We start from the raw sequence: 20,657 nt of genomic DNA, 5'->3' as shown, positions 1-20,657 counted from the left end.
TTTTATATTTTCAACATAACTTTTGGCATACATATAATAGAATATGTGTATTGTTTGAATAAATATTACGCATATTTGTATATATGTACATATGTACATACATATATCTTGAAAAATTCTCTATAATGGAAATTATAATTGAAGCTATTAATTTTTCAAAATATGTCAGATAGTGAGTTTTTGTCGTAGGCCGACGACATTTACATATATACGTATGTATTATATTATGAAATGGTTCATATGTTGACTTCTAAAAATTTCCAAAGGTCGCATTTTTTTGTTAAAATTTTTTCGGAGAAAACAAATAGTAGTGCCTATTTAGGTATTCTAAAATAAATAAACCGCCACTTCCACAAATTTGATATGCTACTCGGTATTAAGCTGAAACTTCTGGGTTTGAAATTTAAATTCAATATGTACATCAAAAGGTTTCGGACAAAAACATTTATCTAGAGTGAAAATACCACTTCATGTTGAGGTTAAAATATTTATTTATGTAAAAAAATACAGTCCAATCCGTTAAACGGTTTATGAGATACATAATTGAATCCAAAAACAAATACGTGTAAGTACCAATTCCGGTCAAACTGAAAATTTAAAAGCATTTTAGTAACTGATACTAACTTTCAGTGTGATAAAATTAACGGTAGATATTCAAATTATCTCCAAAATACACATGCAAAAGGACAAATTTTTTCTAGACCATGAAAACGTGATCAGTGATCGATTTTCAGTTCAAATCAGTAAAAATTTCGAGGTCGAATTTTTACATGATCACAAAAATATATTTATTGTTACTACGTTCATATATGTACATAGGTAGATAATTAAAAAAATATATATACTACGAAATTCATCCATAGATATGTATATAGGTACATATGTATGTACATATGTACGAAAAATTCTAAAATGTTGGCAAATTTGAGAACCATTCTTTACATTTGAGCTGCTATATTTGAAATTGTCGTAAGCCCACTTTTCTTCACATCAAGAAATATCTCGTTAAACATTAAATACAATGTTTGGCGTAAAAAATAAAGCATTTGGAGTATAATATTAAATGCAATGTTAAATACAAAACATTAAATACAATGACCAGTATTTTTAAATACAATATTTAGACATACTCGTGGCCTGTAATTCGCTTAGGTACTCTGCTTTTCCGAGATTCTGGATATATCGAATTAAAAGAAGTGACAACAATTTGTGAATGAAGTCAAACGGAAATAGTGTTTTTGGAAATGAAAATTGGCCTTCCGCCACTTTCAAGTATAACGGCTCATATATAGATTGCAATATAAAAATATAAAAGAGCCTTGTAAAAATTCACACAATTTAATAATTCACACTTAAGTAGATAAACCCTACTTATTATGCATGCGTTTTTACGATGAAAAGCAAAACTTTCAAATATTACACAACCATGCACAAAATGTCACATTTTATAGATATTGCGTGCTTGTTTATAATATGAAAATGACACGTTTAATTGCCACCATTGCGTTGAATTAAAATAACGGACATTTGATTGCATCTCGACTCGAAAAAGCTTTCGTGAAAAGTCACCACACATTTTGCCGCATTTCAACAAAGCTTGATTCATATTATAGTAGTAGAGTTTTCAGTAAATTCGTCGGAATTATTTATTTGTTTTTAAGTCGAGTCCATTCGACGAAATAAACAATCTCAAATTGAGCGATAACGCAAGTACCTGGCGCGACACGTGCCGCTCAATCCGGGAGGGAAGCTCGTTCGCCCCTCGGTTTCGTTCGGCTCATTACCGATCTTGCCCAAATATTGATCAAATATTTCGGTCATTGCGTCTGTCCGTCCGTCTGTGCGTTGCAACCGTTCATTTTTATGGTGCATCGAAAACAATGGTCGCTAATGGACGTGGCGTGCGCCTGCCTATCACGATTAGAGCGAAAATCAATTATATCGCATATTCAGTAGTGGAATTGTGAGATTTTGCGGCGAGGCGCACGCCACTGTGCTTCGCCAAACCCCCCTCCTGATTTGAAATTGAATATTTAGCTTGATTAACAAGGTTGTTTTTGTTTCAGTTGTAATGCACAAAGATAAAGAAGATGGAATGTTGCAGCACGAATCTAGCTTCCGGTCGAGAGAGATGACAGCGTACGATCATTCCTTATTAGACGGAGATATGTTCCTACAGGTAAATATTATTGTTGTTTAAATTCGTATATTAAATATTTGTGTTGGTAACAAGAAAAATGGAATATTTCAATCTTAACGAAAATACAATGGTTTCGTAGAGCGCGTTCGTGCAAATTTGAGCTTGTTTTCAACAAATGGTTACAGATAATGATAAAATATAGGATAGTTATCACTTATTAATTTTTAAGTTAAACATTTACCTATCCAAAATCTTATTTTTACACATATTTTGTGTAAAATAATCTTCTGGAGTATATTACTTTTAGCAGAAGAGATTTGAGTACTTTTTTTTGAGCTGTCTGAAAAAAGATAATAAATGGAAATTATATTTAGGTATATGCAGTTTTGTTGAATGGAGTAAGCCACACGAGTAATTGTAGTAAACACCAGTATTTCATACTACACTATATATTATCATTTATTTATTTATTTAAGTTTCACAATTGTCGAAAAAATATAGAAAGATGAGAAAAATAAAAATATATACAAATACCCACAGACAAAAACACATTTATACATCATCATAAAAAACAATAGCATTATAATAGCAGATAAAGTAAAAATATGAAATAATAAAATACAAAGTAGGAAATGTCTACAGCCGGCACCAATATATAAGAACCAGCCGTAAATACAAAACATCCCTGCGAGGTCCAAATGGAAAAGATAAGATCAAAATTCCACTCATATATCACATTCAATTAATAAAATAATGATGAGCGCAAGCTACCAGATAAATAGGCTAAAATATTCTCCGATATCCCACGGAGTATATGGCGAATGGTGATGAATACATTTATACTGGTGAACGGATTATTTCGCACATTGTAATTGCTACGAAAATCACGAATACGTAATATCTGCCACTCCAGTTCTCATTAGTATGATAGATCGCGTGTGTAGCTCTCGATGAATGGAATTTTCGGGTACCAGACGTGTGCAAGATCGCTTTGTGCGAAATAATCACCAAACCATTTATAATATATGTACATATTTATTTATATATTACAATTTTGCCATAGTGAAATTACACAGTAGTTTCAAAAAATAAATAAAAAATAATGTAATGAGAAACAAAACTAAAAATAAATACGTGTAATAGTACATCGAATGTAGGTAAACAAATGATAATATATGTATGTATATTAGAATAATATTTTAATTAGCATTTAGTGAAAAATGAAGTGCTTATTTTATGTTAGGGAATATATGCACCTATACATATGTATGGAAAGTTTTGTTCAAAACGTTTCATTTAATCATCGAACATATTCAACACTTTCTCATCGAAGTTTCGTCGCACATTAAATCGAAATCCCGACACCCAATAAAAATACAAAAGTCATCGACACACTTGTTGATTTAAAACTTTTAAATATATTTTATACATAATATAGTATCGTATGGTATAAATTTTTCGATAGTAACCATCGTTCTATACAAGTGTAGTTCTCCTGCTGGGAGGATCAATTTATGCATAACTCCGTCGTATGCACCACCGTATACGCGTATTTTTTATTCTAATATTATTTATTTATTAAATTTCGAACATCGTCTATCGCAAATATTTTGTAACGTTAATTAACACCATACGTCAAAACATGGTGCGGAAAAAAACTGATTCAACATTTAACATTGAACATTGGAATGCTTTAAATTTTCGAATGGTCACACTTGACGGCACACTCGACGACTTCTGTAACGAGACGATGCTGTGGATTGGCGAGGATTGTCGAGGAGACGAGAGCGCTTCTTCAGCGCGGCAATGGCGGTGAAGTGGGGTGCCCCGTGGGGAGGTTGCGCGGAACACAATAAATTAGGAGCGAGCGGTTGGGCACCCTACTGTGCCCGACTTCTTACCACGTGATTAATTGTCCTCCCTCGTTTTGCCGCCATAAATAACGCGCATAAAAAATGCGAGCCATAATGCTTTCATCGACACAAAGCACACTGAATATTTCGTTCGAGGTACGCGCGATTCATTGGCCAAAGATTGAGACATTATTACGCGCATGCAGGTATCTCTTTTTATATATGTAAGTACATATGTACATATCCAAATCCTCGAAAAATTAAAAAAAAAATCAAGAAATCAAATCAGTTTTCTCTATAGCGAAAATTTTGATGTTTGATGTGTTAATACGGCGATTTTTAAAATGTTTTGTTTTCATAGGTTTGGTCGTTGTATGGTGTGAATAATGGCACGCGATAGCTACGGTTTTCGCCCCGAAGAAGGGCGACCACACGTCGAGTTTTTTTTTCGTTCGAATGAACCGCAAGTCAAATATAAATTTCGTATGTATTTATGTAAAACAGTATGAGGTCGATGGTAGTATCCGATAATAAAATCGTTTAATTAAAGCCAACGATAAGGAATCAAAATGCTCGAGAAGTCGAAAACAGTAGTTGTTTACAACAAAGAAGAACTCTTGAATATTACATATATTATACATACGTTACAGAACAATTGAACATTTCGTTCGTTAATGAACGTGCTATAATAGTACGAACCAATCTGGCCAGTTATAGTGTAAACAAAATAGCAAATTGACAAACGAATTAGTTTGTTCATTCACAAGTTTATTCGGCATAAGTTCAAGTATTCTTAATCGATTGTCTTATCCTCTATGTATGTACATATGTACATACGTATGCTTACACTGGGTTGCAATATTTTAAAAATAAGCAGAAACGGCATTTCTAACGTTTTAATTCAGTTTCCTTAGGATTTCCCCTTTAAATACTTTTATATGTTGACATCTCAAATATTTTGTGAGCTAAAAGGTTCGTGTGACACATGGTGAGTCTATTTGAAGATAGCTTTTGCTGTTAGTGCTTAAACTGAAACCAATAGTTTAAGTACTAACAGCAAACCAAACCTTAAACTAATCCCTGGGTTGCAATATTTTTGGGTTTGGTGCAAACGATCGAAAAGCGCCAGACAGATTGAACCACAGATTAACTGGATGGCTGCTTTAAACGCAATTCTCAACTTCACGAATGAAAAATTGCACATCAGATGACGAGCAACCTTTCGATGTGCACATATGCAATTATTAAAATGGTAATTATTAAAATTTAGTTGGATCTTTCTGGCGAGTTTTTAATAATTTAATAAGGAAAAATTCGGAACTTAAGTATCAGAAGCACAGAACGTATACAGGGTAGGTATATCGGGACTTCGGGTAGATTTTGCTTAGTGTAAGTGCGAGCAGTGCGCACGCATAAGGTACACGTGTCGTTAATCTGTGGTTCAGTCTGTCTGGCGCTTTTCGATCGTTTGCACCGCATCGAATATTTTCAATATTAAACGAGAATTATAGCAGCGTTGCTGTGGTTTCCATAGGATATCTCTTTTAAATACCTGACATTTTGACGTATCAAAGGCTTTCACAGCTTAAAAGTTTTATGCGACACCTGGTGAGTCTATTTGAAGATAGATTTTGACTACTAGCACTTAAACTAACACCAATAGTTCTTGTATGAACAAACTAGTGTGTTCATGAATGAAATGGGGTGAATACTGAGACTAAATAAAAATGGAACAACCAAATAATTAAATTAACTACATATAATATCTTAGAGATCTTGAAACAACATATAATATATTTATTTGAGACAACTATGTACGTATACATATGTATAAAAAAGTATTAATGTGTAAATTTTTTGGTATCATTTATTTTCTAAACTGGAATTTATCATTTTTAAATGTACATATATTTACCATATTGCCATTACAGGTTGCCTGAAAGCTACACATATGGCCAAACACATACATACATATGTACTTTTTATAAATTTTATACATTATTATTTTGAAATTATATTTAATAGTGGTAACAAATACATGGCAGTTGAGCGATTTGGTGAGGAATAATTTCAATAGTGAAATCAGATAAATTGGCAAACTCTGATATGAAACTATCGACTTGGAGCCACAAATATCCTAGTCTGACCAGCAGCATCACATAAATGCATCGAATCATATAGTTTTTACCCGGCTTCGCTCGGTATTTGTAATATAAACCGCTTAAACACGGCCAATCTAATAGTAAACATTTTATTACATTTATTTGAATAGTTTTATTTTATTTAAATTTAATTGAATATTCATTTTTTTTTTAATTAAATTGAACCTCGCGGATTTTACTACTCAAATAAAGAAACATACATACAATGTCTCTTTCGACATTATATGTACATATATATGTAAGATGATTCTTTCAACCTACATACATATGTATGTATATCAAACCCGGGACTTCTCAGGCGTTAGCATTTACAGTATTTATACTAACCACTGAGTTATGCTGCTGACTAGGGTAACTTTCATGGTAAAATGAAAGATAAAAACGGGCAAAAAAAAATAGTAGATCGATCGGTCTGGAAGTATCTGGGTCATCCAAAGTAATTTATTGAAGATCTTCTATTTTTCTTTCAAGATGCCTTCTTTCTTCAAAGGTTCAAAGATTTTTTTTCAATCATTATAGCTTTTCATTTTTATTTATTATTACTTCATATTTCTGATTAGATAGGATATGGCTAAGCGATAAGGTTGATTGTTTGCTAGGAATTCCTTCCTTTGATTCGGATTCTTTGCTAGGTATCTTTTCCGATGTATGTATGTATTTAACTTTTGACATATCATATAAAAGACAGGCATTAAACGATTTTTTCTTACGAAAATAAAAGTAATAGCGTCAATGGTTTTCGATTTACAAAATAGTCTTTTGGTGATCACGAACGGTTTCGTCCGAATATTACATAGCAAATCGTCGAATAAATTTCCCTCAAATTCGTACACGACCGTATCTCGATCGACATGGAAGTTTTCAATTTTCCCGCCGCGTGAAAATGAAAATTGACCTAGCGTTATCAAGAAGGCAAGCGAACGGTTCAGCTAGGGGTGGTACCCGCAGCTAAAACTATACATAGATTGAGGCCTGGTGCGAAAAACTCGACTTTTATCGTCTCGGGATCATCGAAAATAATTCCCTTAAGTGGGTCGCGTAAATCATACCGAGCCTCCCGTTCCTAGTTTATACATAATTCGGAACGACACGAGCTTTTTTTCGACCCGCACTGTCGTCCGGCGCAATTACCCGGCGCTGTCGAGATCCCTATCTGTCTGCCGGCAACGGGTTAAACCGACAGTTGACGTGTTGAAAGTGCGACTTTGAGTAGTACTATTTACATATATTAAATGCTTTTAAGCCAATTTAAGATTTGAATTGATTGTAGTACTCGCGCTTTATCTAAATCGGTAGGTACACAACGGAATAAACTTTGAACTTTAGATTTTTGACATTTTAGTTCATTGAAAAGGTTATATTATATGTACATAGTGCCGAGCTTATGTGGATTTGTGAGGTTGTATGGATTCGTATCAAATGAGTCATATAATATATGTATATTAAATATTTAGTGTTTTATTAATATTTTTAATGGATTCATTAGATCCATAATTTCAACACTGTACGGTTAGGAGATGTTGGAAAAATTTTAGGACCACCTATGGCACTAGATGAAAATTTTATGAGTGAGTAGGCAAGATGATGAGTAGACGATTCGCATTAATTTCACCGTAGTAAAATAAGTATGTTTTTTATTCGCATGTAGTCGTACTGGGCTATATCCAAATTTGATTATACATATATAGACAAATAAATGAGCTAAAAAATATTGTATGAAATTTTTGTGATTTTTTTTCATTGTATGAAAGAGTGTTTTTGGAACTGAAAATTGGACTTCCGGCACTATCAAATAAAACGACTCAATTATGTTTATATAATATCAGAGAGACTCCTGCGAAGCATCAGTTCTCGTTAAATGAACTCTCCGTTTCTATACTTGCATCGTCGGCTTGGTACTAAAGTATAGTACTTGGTACTAGAGTATAGTATAAGAGACAAATGGTGTACATTCAAGTGTAGAAACGAAGAGTCTATTTAATGAGAATTGTTGAAACCAGATCCACCGTATAGAGAGAGACGTACATTCTATATGGAAAAATTCTATAATACTAATAATTTGAGAAATACATACATTTTACAAATTGGTTGGCATATTTATATAAATTTCAAGTAAATTCGAGAAGCTAATAACTTGAAATTTCGAGAGACAGGAAAGGTTCCCAGTTTGGTGGAAACGTTTCAATGAAATCAGATAAATTTGCAAACTCTGATACGAAAGGATTGACCTAGGTCCTAGAGTCACATACATACATATATCCTAGATCTATTCGGCAGCACTGAACCAGGGAACAAACACTTAGTTGAAAGCATCACTCGCTAACCATGAGTTATCAAATTATGTTGCTGGCTGAAATGTCCACACGGTGAAAAGTCTCTACGGTGAAATGACCATAGTATAGTATGCATAGTATATAATGTATAGTCTCCTGAAACAAATTTAACTTATTATTATTTATTGTATTATTTTAGTTCAGTTTTTTGGAATTAAATTTCTGTATATTTTATGCGGCATAATAAATGTTTGGTATTGAAACTACGTAGAATTGAATATTTTAAAAATATTTTTGGATTAGGACTTTTCAGATTATGAAAATAAGATAAGATTTTTGAAAAGACTTCTCAAAAACATGACGGAAATGGTTTCAAGTATTAATCAATATTTATACGATTTGTTTCAGATGCGCTATCAGTTATAGTACATATTTAGGAGGCTACAAATAAAACAAATCATTGAAGATTTGAAATTTTTTTTCATTGACTATGATCAAAGTTTATATTAAATTCTTATCTATGATATTGTATGTAGTATTGAATAGCATTTAAATCGAATCCGTCACCCGTGAATTTGATCACACGTTCTGAATCCACCTGTACGATAACAAATCACCTTTTTTTCACCGGGTTTCTCGAATAAAGAATTCTTGTACCGTTCACATTTTACGTATGCATAATTAACACTCGTAGTGTGTCGGGACCGAGGCCCCCGAAATGTGATGATGGTACCGAAGGAGCAACAGCGGTATATTATCTAAAACAAATGTTGATTTTACATTAACGCTCCACAGCGGGAAACAAAGAGGCAGTCAATGGGAAAAAACAACACACACACACACACATACATACATTCAAATCGAATAATAATAAAATAATAACAACAGCTTATAAATAAACGAGCCCGTCTCGGTTCGTAGTATTCACGCAGAATCAAGGCGATGTAAAAATAATCTTAAAAAAATATTATTTTTGGGGGGTGGTGGGGGGAAGATGAAGGTACTGAGAGGATAATATTATTTACGAGTGGCAACTCTGGACCCTTGTCGGGAACAAATTATTACGGGCCCGTACACATGTTCTCGGTGAAGTCCGGTGGGGCCGTAACACAAAACCAACAGAAATTAAATATCAAACAATCCTGGCGAGGGTCATTATGCGTTGATAATTAACAGTCGAACGACAGCCGTGAACTCCTGCAACAGTAATGACCTGGCAACTGATCTGATCTAACCTCCGATATCGAATTTAGTTTTTGCAAAAGTCTGAAAAACCCCCACCGACGTTAGATCGACTTTTATTGTTGAATAATTAATTAATTAATATTTAGATTTATCTTTATTGATATATTTTTATGTTGAAAATATTTGCAAAAAATATAGCCAGCAGCATAGCTCGGTCGTTAAGCTCCTGCTTAACACCGAGAGGCGCCGAGTTCGATCCCATGGATTGACTTTGATTTAAAAAAAATTATTATCTGCAGTGCTGCTGGTCAGACTTGGATATTGTGTCTCCAGGTCGATCGTTTCCTATCAGAGTTTGCCAATTTTCTCTGATTTCATTGTTGAAACGGTTCTCGTTTAAAAAATTGGCTATAAATCCTTCCTACCAACTATGTCACCACTATTTGAAGTATTGTATTTATGTACAATACAATTTATGTATAATTCATAGATTTCTCGTTAATTTTCGAGTTTTTCATTGTCTCGTAATTCAACGACTTGTAATAAAAATGCTGCATTGTAATTGTAATTGGCCAGTAAGGCGCATTGGGGTTTACATGTAAGGCCTTCCTGACATATACATATGTATGTAAAAAAAAAAAACTATTTGCGCATGGATTAAAATTGATTTTGTGACAACGAAAAATAAATATCTACTCATAATAAAAAGTAAATAAAATAAATGACATAGCTCTTTTTGGTTCGTTTGTGATTTTTAGAGAATTGAGGAATTGAAAATTTTCTGAAAATTCTGTATTATTGAAGATGTTTTTTTAATGATAAGAAAACAGTTGCTCAATTTTTTAACATACATAAATTGCGATATAAAATAATAAATCTCTATTTACGATATCCCTTTAGAATATATTGAGATAGTAAATCATCATAATTTACATCTATTCACCATCCGCAGCCGGATAAAGGCCTCTCTATGACGCTTTCACTCATCTTTTCACCTCACACATTTTTCTAATTTCATTCACTCATCTTTATTGGAGCCTTCCTTTCATCCTTTAACATTCTCTCGGGAACAGTTCCAGCACTTCTTTGTCCATTTTTCGTCCGCTTTTCTGGTCTTGACTTGTTATCTGAAGTGGATGAACTTTTGGAAGAGTTTGGAAGCTTTCAAAATACAATAAAAGTTTAATTATTGATATTTGATCAAGTTTCCGAATATTTTAGGATCAAAACCACAGATTTAGAATTGAAGTTGTTTTTGATTAAAGTTGTAAGAAAAATTAAGTCTGTGGTTGGTTTTAAACGAAATTCATATTGAATAAACTTCTTTCAATTGCATGTATATGTATCAAGTTTTTATTTTCCTATTGACAATAAATAATAAATATTTTGCTATAGATTTTACCTATACAATCAAACAATAATAACTAGAATGACGAATTCTTATAAAAAAATGCGGTTGTAATATTTAGATACTAGTTTATTTATTTTTTATTATATGAACCTTATAAAAAACGTAGGTGTAGTATATAGAAAAAAAATTGTACAAAAGTGCCCTAACATGAAAAGTTTGCTAGTCACTGACTGCTCTTAAAAGCAAAGGTGCGATAATTAATTGATTTTTCGATTTCAATCGCAATCTATGCTAATGTAACACTAGTGATCGTTCGCGAAACAAGAATGTCTGTATAAAATAGATCAAACCTGTCGTAATCCAGTTTATTATTATCATATATACTTGTTTCTCATACAATAGATAATTACATACATATACGACTTGTAATTTCGCAATGTCTGTTACGATATGTTTGATCTCTTTTTTAATGCATTTTCACGTTGACGACTTATACCTATCTGTGAAATTTATCATTACAAAAGTATTTTAATAATTTCCGGTTAAGAATAACTCGTACAAGACATCTGAAAATTCCCGTGTAAGCGGTTTATATTATAAAATCATTTTAATAATGCCGATTTGAGTTATAAATCTGTGCATGTTGAAATTCTAATTGCAAAGTATGTCGTCTTGAGAGATTCTCAAACTCTGTTTTTTGTATTAAAAATTTATAATTCTATCAATACCATCAATTCAAATTGTTTAAGTTTTGATTTTTTGCTTTTAGAGCTACTTACAAAACACGTTGAATAGAAGTTAAGTTGTAATTTATATTAAAGTGAACAGTAGTCTTAAAGTTTTCTTAAAAATGTTCGATTTTTTTAGTGTAAAATATTGATCATTTCTACATGTTTATCAAGTATTAAGTTTATACAGAATAATTCACAAAATCTGACAGAAACCCTGAGTCAAATAAAGTGGTCGTAATTTTCTCAGCTCGATGAACCCTCGAGGCTGTGTATTGCGTATTGAATTTCGCGTCTTAATTTACGAATGTTTGTCTCGCATATTCGCGGTTTGCATACGAGGAAATCTTTCAATTTCTTCATGTTACTTAGAGGCATTAACGAACACGGTTCTTACCGTTCACAGTTTAGAAATCTGTGGAATCTCGCCGACCGACCGGCGAATCTAATAAGATTATCGCGGGATAATTGTCGGTTTTGGCCCGCGGCCCTTGGGAATGTGATACGTGTAATTTGTCAATAACAATCATTCATTACATATAAATGTTGTTTTAAGTGTTATCCCTGCCAGACGCTAATGGCCGTTGCCATTAAGGGCCATGCCTGTGGCCCTCTAACCTTACCCACCCGATTCGCACATCTCTAAATAATTGTCATTTTTCTATGCATAATCGAATTCAAAATATGAATGACCCCAGTACTTAATCTGTATGCGAATTTTTGAAGAAAAAAAATATACACACATGATATTATCTTAAACTTAATTGAGGTAAAGTACCACTATCTCAAGACTAATGTTCTGGACATAAACAAGACAAAAATAGTAATGAAATCCTTTATACGAGTGTGTAATAAACGAAAGGCTTATAGAATTTTTCCATCTTTTCTTGCTTGTGTAGTAAAATATGCTTCTTCTAAAAAAATCAAACAATCTAGCTATTAAACCATTAAGGAAAAATTTTACAGTTTGATGTGACAGACTTTCTTGGAAAATTTATATCAAACATAGAATAAAGGACATATAAAATGATACAAAGAATAATTAGTCAGTTTCATATAGACACATATTTTGTTGAGTATCATTGTTCAGATTAATATTAAAATAGAAAATTCATTTCGTTATTGACCCAATCTAAAAACTCCAATTGGGTCTAAATTTGTAAAAAAAATTCATTGAATTGTTTGAATTTATATTCACCTGTATTAATATAATTTATTATAAAACTTTTAAAATCCACCCAACTCTTCATCCTTTCACATCTTTGTCTACTTCGATTGCATTTAAGGTATTAAGTACAATTTATTTAGCTCAAACAAATAATGGAGAATGTACTTTTGATCTCCAGATCTTTAAGGATGAATTTATCGGTAATATTTTTTTCTAAATCTACATTTAAAGATTTGAATCACATCAACCTATCAACATCAACACTTTCAACCTATGTCGTTGAAATTGTATGGTAGTATGTATCTAGTATTTATCCTTGCTTGACGATGATCTATACCAAAATGACCTTTTGGATCATTTACAATTTTACCGAAAATGATCCAAAGGGTCGTTTTGGTATAGATCACTGTCAAGCAAAGGATAAATACTACCATACAATTTCAACGACATAGGTTGAAAGTGTCGTTTTGAAAGGACGTGTGCCATGTGCCAACGTTACATTTTTTCTATATGCTTAAAACTATAAAAACAAAAACCACGTGCCACATTCACCACTGTGTGATTTCGCTCTTAATCTACTTCTTCAATCACTTTATCGAAAGATCGATGGCCCAACATCTGAATTCTTCCAAGCAATCTTCGACTGCGACCGAGACTTGCAGATTGAGCTTATCTAATTATCCATATTTTAGATCATCCTACCGGTATTTTACCGCTATCATCACGAAAGCAAGTGACAAGATCATGGCGGTGATTGCTGACATCCTGTCAATGCAAAATATAATAGTAATCCACACACCAACTCAACATCTCCTACGACTTGGCTAGTCTCCAGCCACTCTTCCTCATGCAAAAGATGAATGGCAGCAGCGATGACGACGAAAACTAGTAGAGTATATGTGTGTGTGTATCCTGGGGACGAGCCGAGCCGTTCATTCATGCGGTTTTGTGTCGCGTGTGCGGTGGCCGCGTTCGTGACGGATGCGCCGTCAATAAATAACGCGCGAAAGTGAAAACCGTAACACACAGCCGCTCAAAATGGGTGACTGTTTTGCATGTGACTTCCTACAAACCTTAACACGCCTCTCCAAATGTGGGCCGAGAGTGGCCGCCTCGCGTGTAGAGGGTTAAAGAGCAATCAATTCGGAGGTGTTACACCTTTACGACACGTAGATATGTATGTTCGCCGATGCAAGCCTGCCGTTTTCCCAATTCAGAGTCAAATTTTTTATCAATATGATTTTTTAAATTATATTAATGTCTGTTATACAGTAAGCGTTGAAATCAGGGAGAAAGAAAATACGTAGAAGAATGTGCCTTCAAATATGCTTTCACAGATAAACTACATACATATGTACCATAGGCGGATCCAATGGGGGTGCCATGGGTGCCATGCCCCCCCCCCCCCCTTGGGACGAATTTAATTTCATATATATTGTAAATTTTTCATATTTCCTGAATGGGGTTTTACACCATAATAGTTTTCTTTAAAAAAATTACTACAATGTAAGTATAATATCTCCTATTATTTATAACGTAATGTTAAATCACATAAGTTTTAATTTTTTTATGTTCAATTTCAAAATGGCACCCTCCTTGACTACTTTCTGGATCCGCCTATGATATGTACAGTGGTGTAGTGCTAAATAAAAAAGAATCAGGGTGGTGTTTAATTTTGATGACCCCCCCCTCTTCTCTCATTACTTAAATATATATCCTCATATTGTTAGTTAAAATATTTATAAAAAAAAATCAAATGCTTATTAACAAATATTCTTCTTGAAATTATGATGTTTTTTTTATCTACAACATACATCTACATATATATGTATATATAAAAATGAATGTCTGTCTGTGTGTGTCGAATAGGCTCTTAAACCACTGCAGCGATTACGATGGAACTTTCAGGATTTGTTGCATGCATGTCCAGGAAGATTACTGTGAAAAAAAAACGGGAAAAAAACTTCTTTATAATAATATTCCTAATTACGATTTTACTCACGAGAAAGTAAAGCTATCCCATCCCGCCTTCAACGCATCACGCTGCGAGTGTGACAATAATCGCGCCACGCCTACCTCGCACTCGAATGTACTGACTATTCAGGGCTGTAACACACAGCGGATGGCCCACGTCAACAAATATATCTATACTTAAATATAAAATTGAATGTCTGTGGAACGGGAACGGGAATTGCACGCGTTATTGTGGCATTGCAACGCATGCCGGGTTCAGCTAGTATTTTATAAAAACTTCATAACATACATCCTCTTCAACATCTTTGATTTTTCAAACCCGTGTTTGTGTGTCAACAGCAACATTCGCTTTTAGCAATGCCAAATCCATACGTATGTCAAAAAACTATGAAATTTTATCATGTGAATTTAGAGAGATGACTATTTATTTAAGCTTGAGTTCCCTTATTTTATCTATCCTCAATTGCGTATGGTTAATAGTTCAAGTAATGTTTTTTTTCATGTTTTTAGATAAAAAAAACCCATAAATTTCATCAAAGCGTCTTTTAAGTTTTGAATATACTCAGATTACTTTTTGGTTGTGGTCACCAAATGTTGGCATGTACATTATTCTTTGAAGAAAGTGGTCATGGGTTCAAATCCCACTGGTTAGTATTATACAAAGTAAATACTTGTCAATTAACATCAACAGAGACATTTTTGATGGTCAAATTTGTAAATTTATAGCAGAAAACTTGAGATTTGCGAGAAAATGCGTAAGGTTGCCAATTCGTTGGAACCGTTTTAATGAAAATCAGATAAATCGCCAAACTCTGATAGAAAACGATAGACCTGGAGTCACATATCCAAGGTCTGGCCAGCAGCATACGGGATAGAACCCGCGACCACACAATTGAAAGTATTACATGCTAACCATTGATCTACATATGTTTATGGTTATATATATATTAATGCATTTAATTCCTAGTATCTCTCTCTTTTAGTATTTGCACTACAAACTTCATATATATGTATTTATAAGTGTACATATGTATTATGAAAAGAAACGAGAATAATATAATATTAATTACCCTTTCGTTTCAATGTGATATACCAGACGTGTAAAAAATCCACAAACACGTCAGGTACGTAGATTTTTTTATTTGAACACGTGTCACCTGGCACGATATTATTACCTACACTTTTTCGGAAATCCAACGTTGGAAATGGGGGGGAGGGGGTGGAGACGGTTTCGTATAGGGTAGTGTTTCCGTGAAATTGTGGAATTATTGCGGCGAGTTATGGTGTTTGGCGGGGATCGTATTTAACAAATGAGCCGCAATTAATCATAATAATCAAGCGAATAAAAAGCGGTGTTCCGCCCACTGGATCGCGGACCGCAGTTGGGCGCCGCTGGCGTAGGCATTGTGGTGGACATACACTAATAGAATAAAAATAATGGTAAAAATATCGCGTTGAATAAATCTTCATTGTCAACTTGTCCTGCTTAATTCCATGACATCCCGATTTTTTATCTAAATCAAAGTGCATATTTAAGTAGGAATTGAAATGTAGTACTGAAGGTCTCTGAAATGGAGCTGGTTAGGTAACTTGTATCCAATTATAAACTCGAATTCAACTTTTGGGGCGCAGACACAAAGAATGGTACGCAGCATTTTAGATAGTTTTGCACATGTAAAAAAAAAACATTCGCACGCCTAATATACATATACCAGGCCAAAACTCACCCCCTGTTTTCGGTGATATATTTTCCTTGTATTGTCAGTTACCGATAACAGTCATTCCCATATTTGAAGAAATGTTGGAGAAACTTGTTGAAATAATGAGATCGTATGATTTAACAATGACATAATATACGCCCATTCACAATTGGAGTCAAACTAGGCATGCTGTGCCGTACAATTATGTGTGTTTGCACCTTTAGGGCGAATATACGCTGAGTGGTATGGGACGTCACGTGTCCTTAGCTTCCCGGTGGGCACTTGCGTAATAAATATGTTTGGGAGGTCGCACGTATATGCATATCCATATGCAACCGACAAGTTTCTCTTACATTTATTCAAATATGGGATTCACCGTTATCGATTATTGTCAAGCAATGATAAATACGAGGGTAAAATATCATCAAAAACACTCCAGGGGGTGATTTTTGGGATTGTGTACCATGTATATGGGTGCTGCGTTTTTTTTTCGTCCACGTCCCACTCAGTGTGTTTTCGCCCTTACTTTCTTTCCAACTTGATCGAACGATACATGCGGACCTTTTAGATTTAGGGGCCCAAAAAGTTTTTAAATAAAAATTTTGCTAATTTATAATCTTTCATATATCTAATAGGAAGCACTAGTTAAAATTTTATACTCCACATTTGATACGCAACACATTGCGTGTCAAATTTTTACGATTTCGTACTCCTTTTCACGCCATTAATAATTGTCTGCAATGATCTACAAAAACGATGTTAAAGTAGAATGTCTTTGAAAGATGTACATAATTGCAGAATTTGCAACATTGAAGGCGAGGGAAAAGAGCATTTTAACACTCGCCACGGTGATGGTTAGCGAGTGACCAGGACTTTTTTGATGTCTCCAAATATACTGAATGCAAGGTCTTCATATTTTATGCATTCCTCATCAAAACCTCAATGATTTGAATGATTTGATTACGAAATATAAAAAATGATATATATCGACGAAAATAATTATTTTCACGGGAAGCCTCTTGTACACCTGCCTCACAGATGCGAGAGAGAGAGAGAGAGGGGGCATTCAGCACGCTGTGCACAACTGTTAGTGTGTGAATGATATTTGCCTTGGAATGACGACTCTGTTTCAACGGCTATTTTTTTATTATGTTCTTGCACTTATTTTACATTTTCGACAACAAATATATGATAAAACGATTTTATAGCTAACAAGCTGACCCGGCATGCATTGCAATGCCAGAATAAGGCATGCAATTCCCGTTCCCGTTCCCGTTTCAAGTGATGGTTGGAGCTCAATTAACGTCTCTTCAACGCCGTGTCATCATAAACCAACTGGTAACGTGGTTACCAACACATTTCCTTGACTACACAATCACGCTTCAAACTTTCGAGTCGGTAAAATTGTAATTACGAATATTATTATTAAGAGGTTTTTTCACAGTAAGTTTCCCGGACATGCATACAACAAATTCTGAAAATTCCATCGTAATCGGTTGAGTGGCTTAGGAGCCTATACGCAAAAAACAGACATTCAGTTTTATTATTAGATTACAATAATAAACCTCATAGAATTTTCAATATTTTACCTTAAAACACACATTTTTAACTGGGCGCTTGAAGTCCAGCAAGGCAAGTGTTAATTATGTGAGTTAATTTTCAATTTGATTTAATTAAAAATATATACTAAAGGGGTGCCTTTGGCTAGCATTTGCATGCGGGAACGATTTTTCTGGTTACGCCACTGACAAATACCCAAAATCTATGACTCATGTGGATCAGGTGAAGAAGCCCACAGAGATAAATAGATTCGATGCTGAATATCATATGTCTGATTCTGGAATGAGGCTTGTTAATATGTATGTGTGTGTGTGTGTGCCTCAGAGGCCTCGTGGCACGCCGCCTGGTAATTTATTCGCCAACGAGTGTTGCCATAAAGTACGAAAGTCGGCCAGTGGCGCGCTTACCCACGCCCTCCATAAAAATATTTTCAGTCAAAGCTCGGTGAATTATCGGAGGTTAGTTTCGAGCCAGGGTGTGGCTAATTCACGCCTTTATTTCTAAGCCGACGCCCCACTACACCCACATATAATTATTATATAACACATTTACACTTCCAATACAATGTCCTTTTGTATATATGTATGTATATATTTTTAGCATTTTTTAGTACAAAAAAAAGTACTGCATTGTAATCGGTGGAAAGTTCGGTTGGCTTCAGCTTAAGGTTCAGAGTTCAAATCCTGGCAGGTTATTTTTTTTATTTTTATCGACTGAAATTTGCTATGTGGCTGCTTTGTATTAAATGTTTGATAAATCATAATAATATAATATAATATAATACTTAGAAGGCGAAATCGAATTTCATTTTTGACGAATTATCTTTATCGCTTTTGTATATAATATATTACAGTTAGTTACATATATCGTGTTGCTTAACATTTATTCCGTTATATAAAATAATAATTAAATAATGTGATAATGAGATTTCTTGTTTCAGATTATTGTAGAAGTTTTTTTTATCTATTATTATGTTCGTATTATATTCGTACGTTTTGTTGGCAGTGTTTTAACTGTGACGTACATACATATGTTGAATCGAAACGACTATGACAGCGAGAGTCATTTCACACAGACACACAGAATATTAAGCTCTATTATATGTATATATGATGATGAATTTAAATTACATTATACTTAAAATTGCACGTATTTGATGTATTGTGGCCGATTGTTGTCTCCTTCATATCATTTTTTAGTAATCTCATTTGACTCCATTTTCTTTATTAAGTTAATTTGTTTGTGTATGAAATTCATACACATGCATTATGAAAGTATGTACTTACACTTTATTTATACCTATTTAATTACTAATAATTCAATAAATTGGGTTACCTGTCAATTTTTAGTGACTTTTTAATTCCTTTATTTTTTTATATTTTGAAATCGCTATTTAAAAGATCTTACTAAAATCTTTTAAATTGGAGTCGGAGTCAAAGTTGAATCATAAGATAAAGTCGGAGTCGGAGTCGGTAAATATTGGGGCGACTCCACGGCTCTGCTTATGACATTAGTGTATGTCTTATAGATATGTATTTTAAATTAAATTGTAAAATTGAAAGCTCGGTTTTCGTATTAGTAATGTAAACATGTTTAAAATATCTTTGATATTAATCAGAATGAAATTCCATGCCAATTACATTTTATTTGTTTTGATTCCGCTTTGAAATTCGAAAGGCGGTCTTGAAATAAACCTTAATATGTATTGTAAATTTGGACAATCATCCACATCTTCGTTATTGAATCAAAAATAAATGAGTTCATTATAGAATTTTCCGCATATAATAGGAAAGTTCGCATTCGAATCACGCGAACGGCTCGCTAGAAAGAAATCGCATTTAAATAATCGCGATTAGCGATTTCAATTTTATCAATACCGTAATATTATACATTAACACACATACATACATACATACATATACGTACACCGGTCTATTGTTATAATTATTATAATAAATTTCGTACAATTCCGCATTAAACGTTTATTAAATACCCATTTGTCTACGTCAAAGAGCTCAAAAAAAAAAAAGGAAAAAATTACACGGTCAAATATCGTAGGGCCACATCTTTCTCTCCGACCATTAAGTTTCACAGGGACCACGGTATTTTCTTGTTACTCGACTAATACGCAATACCGGGTGTTATTATCGCGATACCGTATTGTTTCGTTCCTTTAAATAATGTACGACAGACCTGGAAGTATCGGGGGACGGGAAGGCGGTGGCAATATGAAAATTTTACGAGTTATTATAACGGAAAAAGCGGATGGTTTTCAGATATAATTCATTAGATAATGACGCGTAAGTATAATGGAGGTGAATTTCACGTTTGCTCAAGGGTGCTTTTATTTGAGCGGGAAACGCGTAATCGCACGGCTATAAGTAATTCCCGACGACATAAATTTCCCGAACACACGTTCTGTGACCGCAATTAAAATGTAAATTCGAAATTGGCTCATTTTCCCGGACCCGTTTCGTTTCTAAGGCGAATCGGTCGTACACGCCGGTGTATAATATCCCGCCGTATAATTTTTAATCGAATGTATCGTGTGGTGATATTTTCA

The 20,657-nt window shown here is 33.8% G+C and overlaps 1 protein-coding gene across 1 annotated transcript in view; it reads left to right on the top strand.

Annotated features, from left to right (window-relative positions):
• The window catches only part of LOC143914060 (uncharacterized), an 82,690-nt gene that overhangs the window by 55,707 nt on the left and 6,326 nt on the right, over positions 1-20,657 (top strand). The window contains exon 3 of the mRNA XM_077434151.1: positions 2,067-2,179. Coding sequence (XP_077290277.1) covers positions 2,067-2,179 — 113 coding nt within the window. The remainder of the gene's footprint in view (positions 1-2,066; positions 2,180-20,657) is intronic.

Source organism: Arctopsyche grandis, chromosome 7, assembly GCF_051622035.1.
Source record: "Arctopsyche grandis isolate Sample6627 chromosome 7, ASM5162203v2, whole genome shotgun sequence".
Classification (NCBI taxonomy): domain Eukaryota; kingdom Metazoa; phylum Arthropoda; class Insecta; order Trichoptera; family Hydropsychidae; genus Arctopsyche; species Arctopsyche grandis.
The sequence above is the reverse complement of the archived record's forward strand: the minus strand, read 5'-3'. Positions and strand labels throughout refer to the sequence as shown.